Raw genomic sequence first — 15591 nt, 5'->3', positions numbered from 1 at the left:
GATGGTTGAGAATGTAGAGTTGTTCCTTCTGAGCCTGACTTTTCCCCCTTTTCCTCTAAAACTGGACAATAAGTAGAAGGTTGTTAAGACTATATTCCCCAAAAGTCACTTTTCCCTGTGTGGAAAGGTGAAATCTGTCACCCTCTAGTGTCAGTCTTTACACTGACATTGACCTTGTGCACCGGTACAATCCTACACACAGTTCCACTGCTGCAATCACAGCTCACCGAATGGTGAAGTTCTGCTTCAGTCTGAACAATATTCATGAACAGGACAGACTTTCTCTCAAAGCCACAGAGCATTAAATGAAGAATTCAAAGTGTGTTTCAAAATATGGGCAAACTATTCTGTGTAGTCTCTGGTCTCTAGTTTTTGGAAGGTGTATATAGACTCTGGTCTTCAGTCTGTGGTCTGTAGTCTCTGGTAGGTGTCTGTAGTTTCTGGTCTGTAGTCTCTGGCAGGTGTCTGGAGCCTCTGGTAGGTGTCTGTAGTTTCTGGTCTGTAGTCTCTGGCAGGTGTCTGGAGCCTCTGGTAGGTGTCTGTAGTTTCTGGTCTGTAGTCTCTGGCAGGTGTCTGGAGCCTCTGGTCTGCAGTCTCTGGCGGGTGTGGAGAGACTCCACATGCTGACACATCCATCCTGACTCACTGAGTTTCAGCATTTGATACGTATACACAGGAAATGGTTGAAATTAAAACTAAACAAAAACAAAACAAAAACACATTTTCCACCTAAAATGACCCATGGAAGCAGAATGATGGCGTTTGTGCCCTTTACCAGCCTTTTCTGGGCTTTCAACCATATAATAATTTTCATCAGTGGATAAACTTTGTCTGTTGACTTGCAGTCTGTCTTAAGAAGAATTTCTAAAGTTCCATGGATGAAGTTATTACATGCTACTACAAATCTAATGAAAGTACTGTGGCTAAATCACACTGCTTTACTTAATCATAGTACTTTTACTAGTAGTAGTTAAATAATTATTGGACTAAATCAATTTATTTTTTATTATTTATTATTTACAAGAAAAAGCAGGATTAAAGTTTAACAGGATTAAAGGATAACATTAACTGTGATGACATAGATGCGAGGTCCTCCATGTCCCCTACAACAACAGCAGCTTTTTTGTGAGCCTCTGTGCCTGATAAACACTCCACACAGGTTGAAAAGTTTTAACATGACTGGACCATGTATAAAATTGTCTTTTGAATTGTCTTTTTGTGTCTTTTCATTGTCATTGTCTTCATTGTCTTTTTGTGCACAGGGAGCTGTTAAAGATAAACTGTGTGATTTTGCTCTGGTGTCCCAAACTTTCCTCTTGAGGTGAGTGTGGATGTTTGGAGTTTACAGCACAGTGAGCTGAGTTGGGGGACAGTACTAGCTAATGAATGAATGATAAAAAGAAATGACACATTAAGTGAAAATTACGCTAAATAAAAAATTGTGACTTTCTCTTCTCCTACACAAATCAAGCTTTTTAAGTCAGAATGATCCCCTGACACTTTTGACCTAACAAAATGCACACTTTTTTTCTGTCTGAGGACAGACAGGAGCTCTTCTGAACTATTCCAAGACAAGATCATTGCAGGGCCTGAAAACAAACCCTTGCGATAATCCAGTCTGGATGATACGAATGCTTGAAGCAGGGTCTCAGCATCTGCCATGGTCAGAAAAGAGTGAATTTCAGCTCTTACATAGGTGAGAAAAGGTGGTGTGGGTGGTGTCCGTGATGATGGTGAGTGGTACACCCTCAACTGGTCACCAGTCAATCGCAGGGCCAACACGCAAAGACAGATAACCACACACCACACCCTCTTGCTGTGAGGCAACAATGCTAACCACTGCACCCCTGTGCCACCAATTTAGCTTTTCACAGCAGACAAACAGGACTCTACTAATTAAATGATTTGAGAAGGATCTTCAGCTTTTACAGGCACAAACACTACAATGTTTTAGAACTCCCCTATTTCTTCCAGTTTTTAATGAAATATCAGCAGTTTGAAGTCCAGGGAATGATCTTAAATGGCTCAAAGGTCAGCATCCAAGGTAAAAAAAACAAAAAAAGTCTGTATACTGCATCAGAATGGCGAGAAAAAGACAGTTAACAAAGGAAGACAGACTGGCTGGTCAGGGCTTCACACGATGAAGACCAGCACAGTCTCCAGACTTAAATCCCATGGACATGGTTTTGGATAGAGAGGGTGGTAAAAGAAAAGTGAAGCCTGCAAATGCAACACATTCATGGGAACTTCTGCAGCAGTGTTGGGCTGGACAACATTTGATTTCCGTTTGCTTTTTAAATCTTTATAATTATAATTTATTTGTTCTCTGCTACACACTAGGTAAAATATAATAACAATGAAACAACATCATCAGTGAGGCAGAGAAAATTTATTCCCTGACTGTGTAACTTTTGGCCAATAGATGAAATATATGAAAGAAAAGCAGCGGACCAAGAATAGAGCCATGGGGTACTATTTCACAAACGAAAATGAAGGAAACTCACAAAGTTCTTTCAGAAAACTGACCCCATAATCATGTGAGAGCCAGACCAGAGACACCAGGCTGGTTTTAGGATTAAACCTGTCGAGGAGTATTCAGTGATCTATGTCAAAAGCTGCAGATTGAGTGAGAGAAGCACAGAGGTGGAATCTGGATCCATGGCAAGCAGAGGTTCATTTCAAACTGCACCAGTCACTGCACTGAAACTGAAGTAAATGCAGTTTCAGTGCAGTGACAGGCCCTGGACACAGACTGAAAAGGTTCAGAAAGATTACTGAGATCCAGAGTGTGATCTGAAAGCTGCTGAGACACAACTCTTTCTAGTACTTTTAAAAAGAACAGAACGTTAGAGACTGGGCGACAACGGACCCTGAATCAAGGTGTGGTTTCTTGAGTAACAATTAACCATAGCAGTTTTAAAGCTTTGATAATAATTGTAAGTGGTAAATTAACAAGATTTGGGATTTTAGGTCCCAAAACTGGCCAGAGGTCTAGTTTTGGTAGAAAGATATTTCAATAATTTGACACTGATTTATGTAACTCTATTTTATTAGCATCTTCTCCTGTATTTCATTATAATGCACACACATAACACTGGGTAGAATATAGCAAATGATGATATACTGTAGTACATACAGTAATTAGATATGATACTAATTGCACTTTGTCAGCTGTGAATTTAAATTCATTCCAGATGATTCGTGTCTCTCGTGCCTGTGTGCGGTCCTGGTGTCTGTCCCTGCTTTATCATTTTGCCGCCGTAAAATTGTATTACCGCCATACACGCGGTATATACTGTATATACATAAGTACATAATTTTACAATACATTTTCACATTCCCTCTATATTTTTATCCTTCACAATAAAACCTCTAATTTGTTCCGCATGTTCATGCCTCACGTAGCTCCACATTTCATCCCATGATTCCACGGCCACTTTACATTTTCCAGCTTAGTGCATCCTGGAACCCCCCCTTTTATTTATTTATCTATTTTTTATTGTTAATTTGCTCTTCGCACTTTCGTTTTTATTATCTGTGTATTTTTCTACATTATGGCACATTTTACACAAACTTTTCTCTCCTGTAACTCCAGTGACTGGAGGAATTGTGCCTGAGAGGCAAAACCCGGGGAAACAAAAGTGTCAGCTGTAAAATAAGAAGTTACAACAGAGAAGTCAATCAAAGGAAGTCTGTCAAAATACTATGCGTTATTATAAGGTGAAGAAACCCCATCATCAGTCAGTAGCAGCATCACTGCCACAGTCTCAACAAACCCTGACAGCCTGTAGCTGTTTAATACAGAGTTGTTGCAAAGGATTGCCTTTGACAGGTGTTTCTGTGTTTGTGTCCATCCCGTGTAACGTGCAGGCGGATGCGCTGCAGTGGAGGCTGCGTTGTATGTTTTATAGGCGAATGATGTGGACTTTCGGCGTGAGTGCATTGTGTATGTGTTTTGTGTATGTGTGTGTGTGTGTGTGTGTGTGTGTGTGTGTGTGTGTGTGTGTGTGTGTGTGTGTGTGTGTGTGTGTGATATCTTTATCCCATCCTTCCCATTGGCTGCTGAAACTTGGAGCTTTTCCCTCTCGAATAAGAGAAGGCTCCAAGAACCTATCGGTGCCCGGGACACCCCCCTCCCGCTCGTCTCTCTTGGAGCCCGCCTGGCCCAGACTTGTCCGGGAGACTTGTCAGAATTGTCCAGCCCTTCACACCGGGTAAATAAGCTCGAGTGTCAGAGCCGGAGCAGTTCCACACCGCGAGCACACCAGCAGTGTAAGGACTCACCCGCCACCGCTCCACACACCTCGCTGCACTTTGCCTCTCAGCCCGACTGCTCCGTTGAGGGGGGGGTGGGGGGCGGCCGGGGAGGGGGGCGGCCTTTCATACATTAAACCTCCCTCTTCTCCTCTACCACACTCTGGATCTGTCAGACCTTCAAAACACTTGTGACCACCAACAAGGCTACACTTTAACTGGACACCTAGAAACTTGTCCGTGGTTGCTTTTTTTTTTTTTCTTGTTGTATCATTTTTTTTTGTTTCTTTTTTCCCCCTTTTTTTTCCTTTTTTTTTTTTTTTAATGGTGCGATGTCGTCTTTAGGAACGGTACCGCGGATGATGCGCCCGGCTCCCGGACAGAACTATCCCCGCACTGGATTCCCTCTGGAAGGTAGGCTTCTTCCGAGGACTGCGGCTTCACAGCGGAGCCCGGAGCAGCCTCCCGAGGCCTCTCACACTGGAGGCACAGAGGAGGCTCCAGGAGAGACTCAAAACTTGAAAGCTGGCCAAGACCTCGACTTTTTTTTTTTTGTTTTTTTGATAACCATGAAGGATTTAGGCCCACATCAACAACAAATGCTTTTGTTACCTCACTAAAATTCCAATAACATTTAATATTGCTTTACCAGGCTGAATATTAAGTATTGGATGCACGTGATTTGTTCATCATCCAGTGACTGTTTTCTTTCTTTTTTTAAAAAACTTTTGCCAACGAATTTTCCAATGAGTCTAAATCTTAGACAGTCTGTAACAAAAAAAAAAAAAAAAAAAAAAAAAAAAAAAGAGGGGAGGGGGGGGGGGGGGGGGGGGGGTTCTTCAAGTGTCCTGCACCCGGATATTCATATTATCAAATACAAAACAAGAAGGAGAAGCAGAGGATTATATCTGTGTTTGGACAGCGTGAGATGATTAATGAAGACGGACAGGGGCTCCTCTCCTTTTCAGGGTCAATGGCACTCACAAAAAAAAAGTCATTTGTTCCCACAATTTAGACGGTGTCATTTTAACTTGTGGATATATAGTAGGCCACATTCAAGTCAAATGATGTCTTTCAGCCTCTGTTTGCTTCTAATCTTATGGCATTAATTGTCTCTAATGAAATGTTGGAGGAAGACGCTGAGTGTCACCTTGTGTCCCCCCCTCACAGTGTCCACTCCTTTGGGCCAGGGACGGGTCAACCAGCTCGGAGGGGTCTTCATTAACGGGCGGCCGCTGCCCAACCACATCCGACACAAGATAGTGGAGATGGCCCACCACGGGATTCGGCCCTGCGTCATCTCCCGGCAGCTGCGGGTCTCCCACGGCTGCGTCTCCAAGATCCTCTGCCGCTACCAGGAGACCGGGTCAATCCGGCCCGGAGCGATTGGAGGCAGCAAGCCCAGGGTGAGAAGAAAAAACAAAAGATAATGATAATGATAATAATAATAATAATAATAATAATGAATCAAATACACGAGAATTGTGAATTAGTGGGCCTATTTATTTTCAGCAGTTTATATTTAATGCAACTTGACTATTTCTTCCTTTCTTTCTGTCTTTTTCTTTCTTTCTTTCTTTCTTTCTTTCACGCCTTTACGGCCTTGAAAAACATTTCAGCAGCCCGTACTCATCACTCTGTCTGCTTGTTTTCTCTTTCTATCGGCCACACTGATTCCACCCCCCCACCCCCCATCCACCTGCAGCAGGTAGCCACGCCGGACGTGGAGAAGCGGATAGAAGAGTACAAACGGGACAACCCCGGCATGTTCAGCTGGGAGATCCGGGATAAGCTACTGAAGGACGGTGTGTGTGACAGAAGCACAGTCCCTTCAGGTGAGGCCTCCCCTGGTAAGCCCGCATTTCATCTTATATTTTATTATTATTATTGTTATTATTATTATTATTATTATTATTATTTTCTGTTGAAATTATTTTGATACTGATTTAAACGAACAGAATAAACAGTGTCGAAAAGGCCAGGATTGTCACTTTTATTATTATTATCATTATTATTCCTGAAGCTGAGTTTGTGTTCGCAGTGAGTTCCATCAGTCGTGTCCTCCGAGCTCGCTTTGGGAAAAAGGACGACGAGGATGAGTGTGACAAAAAGGATGAGGACGGAGAGAAGAAGACCAAACACAGCATCGACGGCATCCTGGGTGACAAAGGTAGGCCAGAGACCGTGTGCGGAGCGGACAGCTGCTGGTTAACTACTGTCTGTGCTATTAATCGCGTACAAATTGGGCTTAAATGGGGCGTTTTGTCGCCCGGGTTCCTCCTTCCTTTAAGCCGCTCTCCCAGCAGACCCATGCGGACGCATGCTTAATTATTTACGATGGGGGAGCGCTGGAGTGGATCCGCGGCTCCCGTGGCGCTGCTTTAAACGCTTCCCTTGAAAGCGGCGCTGACGGATGACCGATGTGCCAGTCGATATCAATTACAGGGGGGCGGCCTGACAGGGCACTCAGGAGCCGGGTTTGGTGGTGGTGGTGGTGGTGGTGGTGGGGGCTCCAAAGACCTCAGAGCGGTCTTTTGATTAGTGGTGCAGGTGCCGAACCAAGCTGCTAAAGAAATGCACACCCCGGAAAATATGAGCTAAAAAAAAAAAAAAAGAATTCTAGAAATATTTATTAAGCATTAATTATTTTTTTTCTTCTCTTTTTCTATTTTTATTTTTCTTTTAAATTGCAATTATAAGAGAGACTTATATTCAGCATTTGGCACATATATATAAAAGGAAAACAAATATATATATATATATATATATATATATATATATATATATATATATATATATATATATATAATGTTTTTTTCTTTTATATATATGTCAAATATATACTGAAGTCAAAGAGCAGAAGCTGTGGTTTGTGTTGTTGGCCTGTCTGATTTGAACACCTTAGCAGGATCAGCTCTAATTACACGGTTTCCTTGACCATTGAATGGACTACTGTTTTTTTTTTGTTTTTTTTTTTTTTGTTTTTGTTTCAAATTAAATTTAAAAAAAATTATTTTTCCAGTAAGTGTCCTCCTTTCTCGCGTTCTTCAAAAGATCAGCCCACAGTCAGTCTCTGTCATCTGGGCCCTGGCATCTCATAATTTGAAGACTTAGCCTATTACAGCTGGTAATGAAACCGGTGTCTGTTGAATAGGCGTCTGTGTTGGAGAGGGGTGTAATAGCTCCAAGGCATGGTAAGAAATATATTTATCCCCTATCAGCCCCTCACTCTCACAGTTCCAGGCACATGCGTTCTGTTGAAGGGCTTTAAAGCAGATTAAATTGAGCCCCCTTTTTTTTTTTTTTTTTTAAATTTCTTTTCACTTTCATCTTTCAGCGGCTGACTTCGTGGTGTAAAAGCAAATTCAGGAGATTTTTTTTTTCAGGTTTCCTCTCTCATGTTGTTTAGATTGTGTTTTTAAATATTCATTTCATTTGTTTTGTTTTTTTTTCTTTTTTTATGGGATTGCTTTTGGTGGCATGTTGGCAGAGTCTATAGGGAGAGCCGGAGCAGCAGTGTGTGTGAGTGGATGAGTGATGATATGTTAGCACTGACGCACAGCAGGGGGGTACAAGCTAACCAGTCAACCAACCAATCACAAAATGCTTATACACATCACATCAAATCAATACAAGAAATCAGTCTGAGATATTTATAATTAAATCATTAAATTCTGTAATAATTAGCTAGCATTGGCTCTATTTAATCAAAGATCATTTAATGTAAGCATTTGAGAAATGACTCCACATACATTTTTTTTTGCTTTCAGGCCTTCACTGTGTACAGTGTAGGCCTGTGTGTAGGCCCATCTTTTCGTTTATCGCTTCTATTTCTCATTAGGTTCAGGTTTGAAGAATGTTAATGTTATTTTCCACATGGAAGGCACGTGGAAGATGCATTTTATTACATAGCGATGAATAGAGCTGGCAACCTGTGCAGCTACAGTTCCATAGATTTCTGCTTTTTTTTATTTTTTTGGTCAAAGCACATGCTGGATCTGTGATGAGGTTTTCCACAGATGCACTGCGTCTTTTTCATCTGCACTTTAAGGCAGTATTTAGTCAATAGGCTGTTTCCCAAAGATATGCTCAACCTACTGTAGAAAAAAAAAAAAAAAAAAAAAAAAAAGAACAGTGTCAGTTTTGGAGTGTAGAGTAAGCCTGGTTGAAAGAAAAGAAGGTCGACAGCTAGGATGGAGAGAGGACTTCAAACAAATCCAGTGGAAGTGACGACGAGAAGCGGCTTTGCAGAGAGAGCGCGCAGGCTGTGGGAAGTTCTATTGCGAGCTATTAATAACACTTTCTTCCCCGGGCATCCGCACTCGCTCCGCTCCCGTCTGCACTTTCTCCCAGCTATTTTGCCCGGGTTGAAATTGAGGGAGACCCAAATGTTGGCTGGAGATAACACAATCATCACAGCCTCGGTCCTGGGCTTGTGCATCTGTGTATTAAACTGGGATTAACCCCCCCACCTCCTCCCCCCACCACCACTCTGCCTCGCACCAAAAAAAAAAAAAAAAAATCACATTTTTTAAGGGACATATTAAAAAAAAAGAGGGGGGGCTTGAAGCCAGTGTGCGACACAAAGGAGTGGTTTCAACAGTAATAATGATATCATCATCGCCGTCATGATAATCGTGTTGACATGCACTCATCCCCTGTGATGATCAAAAGTAAAGAGTTTTTCGGTGGTTGGATTGTGGCTCACAGATGGATCTTTGTCTGATGTTAACCTTGTTGACTAAGCAAAAAAAAAAAATTAGAGTGAATATAATGATAATTTTTCAACTGCAGCAGCGATCTTGGTCTTGTGTGTTTCGAACAGGAAGTCATTGGCACGTGTAAAACTTTTAAAGGGTAATCCATTTTATTGAAGCAAAAGCCCTATAGAAGTTCAACATTTACATAAATCAGTCCTGATTACTGATGTGCAACATTTGCTCACAGTGACCAGATGCAACCAGAATTATTAAAGGCAGAAACAAAGTATGAAACCTATAACTATCAATAGATTGAGTTATCACTGACCAGGTGCTTAAAACTAAGAATTCTTCAGCGCCAACCATAAACTAATGCCTTTCTAACCTCTACTCATTTCCACTGTGTCCAAATATCATTATATAATATCCATTAAATTGAGGCTTTTGTTATAAAATAAATCATCAGGCGTGTGGTGGATGTGTCAGCTTGCTGTGGTGGAGCATGACTGTAGATGCAGACATCTATGGTTTAGTGAATGGGATTTTTTTTTTTTTTCCTTTAGGGGAAAAAATGGCTTCAGAGGAATGACTGTGAAATTTTACTCCCCTATGAACATCCGTCCGGCGTGGCTACATGTAAACACAAAAGCAGTGACTTATGGCATGGAAACACCCCCCCCACTCCCGTGGTGGTTCGCGTACGGAGATGGAAATGAGTTTAATTGCGTGAGCACGGAGGAAAGCGGTGAGCAGGATGGACAGCGAGGTGGGGGAGTGGGTGAGGAGAGGAAGGAAGCTACTGGAGTAAAAAAAAGAAAAAGAAAAAGTGAGGAGCTTAGAGGCTTTGATTCTCTGCTGCTTTTGCTTATCAGAAACATTTGTGGTGACACTGCCACAATGAGAGTTCATCATATTAGCTGGTGCCAGCGCTGCTTTCAGGCCTGCCTGTCTATTAATTAAAGCCCATTTCCCACATGAGACAGGACCTGTCTAACACGCCCCCCCCCCCCCCCCCCCCCCCCCCCCCCCCCCCACCCCACCCACCCACCACCACGACTGTGACTCTTTTCAGAGGAAGAGTTTCTCTTCCTGACAAAAAAAAAGAAAAGAAAAAAAAAAGGTGATACCGTGTTACCCTCATTGTGGACTCACCATACTCCCTCTCAGCCAACACACCACACACGCGGCAGGGACAGCATTAGAAGATCACAGTCTGATCCCTGTGAGGAAACTAGGTCACCGAGGCAGCACAGATGAGCAGGAGAACGAAAAGTAACACAAGACCACAGGAAAATGGAGGCAATGACACATGAGCAGCAACCCTACAGCATGTGAAGTGCATTTTTTATACTTATCAAATAATAATATAATCCATTTGAAAAGAAAAATAAAATAGTTTCATTTTCTATTTTATGGATAATATAAGAATATATATTTTAATTATACATACATAAAATGTGTGTGTGTATATATATAGATATATCTATATCTATATATATAGGTAGATACAGATGTATTGATAAGTCCTACAGAAAATAATTAAAGAAATCAAAGCTGATGTTGAGCATAATGTAAGCAACAACAACAACAATAATAATTATTATTATTATAATTATAATTATAATTATAATATAATTATAATTCTCATTATTATTAGAATTATTAGAATTACTTATTTATTATGTCTTGTAGGCAGATCAAACGTAGAGGAACGTGGAACAGTAGTGCTTTCCTTCATTCCCTCTTGCTCAGACAGACAGACAAACAGCACACTGATGGATATTTGTCATTACTTATTTGACATTTTAAAGATCAATCAGTAAAGTAATGGAAATAATTCTTAATTGCAGCCCCACGTGAACATCGTTTTAAAGCGCCACATCATGAAAACCTCACGGCTGTAATCAGCTGTAATTACATCCAGCTAATTGTACAGTTTCTTCTCTCTCTCTCTCTCTCTCTCTCTCTCTCTCTCTCTCTCTCTCTCTCTCTCTCTCTCTCTCTCTCTCTCTCTCTCTCTCTCTCTACCCCCATTAGCATTTTTGTCAGGCCTGACCTACGTGTTGATTTTCCTTTATGTCTTGTAACACTTTGGGCTTCTCAGTGATGTCTTTGAGAAAACAAACATATATAAAGGCGAGCTGGCCGAACTGGGAGGGGGCTTTGAATGGGAGAATAGCAGCCCACTTCTTTGCCACGGAGCATTCAGTAGCCATCCCTTAATCCTCCTTTCATTTTGCCGACAAATGCCAAGAATCTTGTCTGGCGACTCATTGGGAAGCTGATCAGCCAACAAAAGAGGAGCCTTGCACAAAGAGCAAACAGGCAAAATGGGGTTGAGGGCAGTCAGAAGCCTCGGGCATCCTATTAACGGCCCATTTGCAAAGGATACGCGCAGGACAATGGCAAACAGAGAAATCACAACACATAACTCAAACAATATGGCAACAACAAATTAATGAAATGTCAACACTTTGGTTGGTCTTTGGTTGAGCGGGGTCCCTCACTGCATCAGGGGGTGGACCCCTTCTCTGAGGGTTAAAGAGCTCATGCACTGCAGTTTGATGTTGAGTGTGTCTAAAACACGTGTTGTTATCCTACAGACAAAGTAATTACAGGGCTTTAACTAAACCATTCACAGAGAATTTTATTTTAAATCAGGGAGAAATACATCAAGATGAATTTGATGGAATGAAGCGGTGAATGTTTCACTCAGTGATTGGAGAATATTCTGGGGAAAAAAATAAGATGGTTTAAGAGGTGAACCTGAGATCTTGTGCTTGATTGGATGGTTTTGTTAGCTGCCACCCCGTCAGACATCTGTTTTAATCCAACTCTTTTAGCCCAAGAGGCCGTTACCAGATAAAGCATGAGAGGTTTCTTCCTCCTCAGCACCCCTCGCAGCGAGCTGTGGGATCAAATGCTGCCGGCCGTTAAAGACACAGCTCCCTGACAAAACGATTCTGCCCTTAAATGCTGCTCTGCGATGCAGTTTAGGTTCATTCTTTCCTTTTTTACAAATGAATTTATTTTGACATGAGTGATGCCATCGTCTGCATACTGTTAACATCTGCAGCAGATGACATGTTATGTTGTGATGAATGGAAAATGGAGAAGATGACAAATAGAACAAAAAAAAAAAGTTCATGATTTGGACAAAAATAGAAAAATATACCAAAGCTGTTGGCGCACACTAAAGCCCTTTGTTATCACACACACACACACACACACGTATATATAATTAACAGTATGAAAATGAAAATTAGTATATTATTTATATTAGTATAGTACTTATAGTGTTTTTTTTTTTAAATTCTATTATTAGCTGCTTTTTTCTTTTTAATGAAAAAAAAAAGAATTGACCAAAAATCAAGTGTAGCGACAGAGTGAAAATGAGGCTGAGGTGTGTATAACTGATTATTCATATGTGAGTGTGAATGTACAGATTCTGTGTTTTTTTTGGGGGGGGGTGGTGGGGGGTGGCTGAGGAAATGATTTTACAGAGGAACTGAATGCATCTCCAAAATCCTTGATTGAAATTTCCATGCAGGGGTCTGTGGCGCTTGGATCTATTAGATGGCTTATTCATGGTTTTTTCCATCAATCCGTGGAGGAAATCACATTCACCGAACGCAACCATCCAGTGTAATTGGCTCGAAAATGACCTTAAATATACAGAGATTACTGGGGCATAAAGACTTGGTAATTTTTTGGGAGGAGTGTGTGTGTGTGTGGGGGGGGGGGGGGACTAAATGTTCACGCTACTGAAAGGTATGAAAGTGGATTAATGGCCATTTCTCCGTCACTACATTAAAATAATTTGAGCCACATATTTAATACGCACTCTCAGGCCAGGAACTCAGCATTGTTCTCAGTGCATCCTGATGGAAATAAAGCAGGGAGCACCCTATAAACCAGAGGTGTCCAAACGGTTCCGGTGTCTGGTGTGCTGCTGCTTGGTTGGAACAAAAACCTGCAGCCACGCAGCCCTTTGTGGAACAGTTTGGACACCTCTGCTCTAAACAGTAGCTACACTGATTTAGTAGACTGATCTTACAGAATATTTGGTAACACTTTACACTACAATCCACAATTTACTTTAGTTGTATGAATAAGCCACCAATACAATTACTAGTTCCTACTAATAACAACATGCAGTGGAAAAAAAAAACAGACTGTGAGGAATAAGGGAGAAAGTACAGGGAAGTTCAGAGGAGACATAAATAGAATAATGTGAAATTCATACTGCAGTTTCCCTCATTGACAAACATTACTGTAATGTAGGAGACAATAAAATAGAAAAGGTGAACTCTTTCGTAGCCACTCTAAAGGTTTATTTTCACATCTTCAACTTCCTTTGGAATAAGGACAGGTTCGTGGGACTTATACTTTTGGAGCAGCTCATGACAGGTATCCTGGAATAGAAAACAAACGTACCTTTGTCAAGTGCACAGCTATGGAAGGTTTCTATTGTCATGAGAGGAAAAAGGGGACAACCTCACAAAGTAATGTTATAATATAACATACAGACGTACATCTGTCATCATCATTACATTATTCTCGTTCTTTTGATTGGCTGTTTCCCCTTTCCCCACAATCACACAAGAAAAAGGTTGTTAACATCATTTTCATGTTTTCATTTTCATATTATCACTTCAGATTTATTTCCCAGTACTGCACCAGTAGGTCCTCAGAATTGACCAAAACAATTCCTCATTTCCTCTAAAATGCCCAGTCGTTAATCCCTTGCTTCTCATAGTCATTCACAAATTAAGTATCGATAGGAATCATTAAGTATTTTATCTGTAACTGATTCATACTATAAAGTTGTAAATCGCATGCTGTCTTTATATAATGTTACTGAATTTTCACCCGAGGATAAAAAAAAAAGCAGTGAATTTGGAATTATAAGGTCATTTCGGAGATAAATGCATGTTTATTTATACCTTAGCAGTAATGAAGTGAATGTGAACGAATATTTGGAACGAATAATGCTGACATACAGATGATATTCCTATTTTATACCTATTTATAACCCTCTTTTTATTCCTATTTTTACACATCAGTAATCACACTGGTAAACATTGATCATGTTTTGAGAAGATAGACACTTTATCTATCAAGAATAAATCACATTGTTACAATCATTTCATGAGAAGAGGTCAAATATATTTTATTCCAACTTTATGGGCAACAGTAACACAACTGATAAAGGTGGCTAGCTCCAACATGTAAAGCTGAGCACATTTTGTCTAATATTTTCAGTGAGAGTTAAAAGTATCCTGTGAAAGATAAAGGCAGGCACTGAGCATGTTGATTCTGACTCACAAACCGCTACCGTCGAGAAATCTAAAATCTAAACTCTGAGGCCTTTCTGTTATTTTGTGCCTGGATTTGCTATTGAAGGAGTTGATGAACTCCTCCAAGTTTTATTAAAGAAAAGGAAACAATATGAACCAAAGGCTTGAGGCGAGAAGGCTGACAGTTTATAAAGTGGCGGCCATTGTGGCCTGAAGGCAGATGCATGAATACCTCTGAATAGACTCCCTCAAAGTGACACGATTGAGCTAGACAACAGCAAAACGCTGAAAGGAACGCTTCTCCTCTGCGTCGCTGAGCTGATCGGCATTTCTAATGCTCTGCTTTGAATGAAATGTACATCTGCAGGGGGAGGGTTGGTGTGCCGCGGTCCACTCTTCTACACCTTCTACTGCTGTTTGGGTGCAAGTAAAAAAAAAACTAAAAAAAAAACCCTTTTGCTTCCTTGAGCTGGCCACGGCTTCTGCAGTTGTTGCTCTTTTCCCTGAAAACTGAACGTAATGTAATGTAATGTTTCCTGTTGCTGAAACAGTTTGAATGATGGGAAAAAAAAACAGAATGTTAAGTAGGGATAAAAGCTGTCAATGAGACAGGAACAAATGAACAATCAGAATCAGAAATGCTGCGTTTACATGTTCAGTGGATCTGCAGTTAAAAGATTTCAAACTCCTCCAGTGTTCTAACATTGTGAATCTTGGGGACTTTTATTTTGTATAGAAAGATACTAAAGAAGATGAAGCTGTATCTGAAGACCAGGCTATGAAATGAGAAATGAGAAGAACCTGAATCAGCAGCTAATTGATGAGTATTTCTGCAGGTGATGTGGAGCAGGTGACAGTGGGCAGTTACTGTGGTTATTTTTTTTTTGATGCTTTGAGGCCTCGGCTTTCTTGATATTCTGTGAATGTGGATCTGTGAGGTTGAGATGTGATTGGCTTAGAGCAGGAAAAGTCTTCCTCGGAAACTCCTCCAACATAATTCAATATTAAATGTCAAAAAGAAAAAAAGTGAATTGTGGTCAAATCAAAAGTTTTTTTTGACATTTTGTGGCCTCCCAGTTGTATTTTGGACATTCTAAGGAAATGTTGGACAGAGCACCTGACTCATCTCCATATTCCTTGATAGAGTTTAGGCACAGGCAGTTATTGACTTTGGGGTTAAAGCAATCTGTTTTCCCCCAGTGTTACTACAATTATTATTATTATTATTAAATAACTCCAAGAGTCAAATAGCATCAGGAAGCAGAGCTGTCGGCTCATTGGTGAATGATTTTCTTGTATTTGGCTACATAGAAGCAGAAATTCACATATTAAACGTT

General features: G+C 40.7%; 1 protein-coding gene across 1 annotated transcript in view; it reads left to right on the top strand.

Moving 5' to 3' along the window:
• Positions 1–4399: 4399 nt before the first annotated feature.
• LOC121198412 (paired box protein Pax-7-like) overlaps positions 4400–15591 on the top strand; it is a 50096-nt gene continuing 38904 nt past the window's right edge. Inside the window, exons 1-4 of the mRNA XM_041062548.1 lie at positions 4400–4668; positions 5425–5660; positions 5960–6089; positions 6296–6424. Coding sequence (XP_040918482.1) covers positions 4587–4668; positions 5425–5660; positions 5960–6089; positions 6296–6424 — 577 coding nt within the window. The 5' untranslated portion in view covers positions 4400–4586. The remainder of the gene's footprint in view (positions 4669–5424; positions 5661–5959; positions 6090–6295; positions 6425–15591) is intronic.

This window comes from Toxotes jaculatrix, chromosome 2 (assembly GCF_017976425.1).
Source record: "Toxotes jaculatrix isolate fToxJac2 chromosome 2, fToxJac2.pri, whole genome shotgun sequence".
Taxonomy (NCBI): domain Eukaryota; kingdom Metazoa; phylum Chordata; class Actinopteri; family Toxotidae; genus Toxotes; species Toxotes jaculatrix.
Note: the sequence above shows the minus strand (reverse complement) of the source record. Positions and strands in the feature narration are given on the sequence as shown.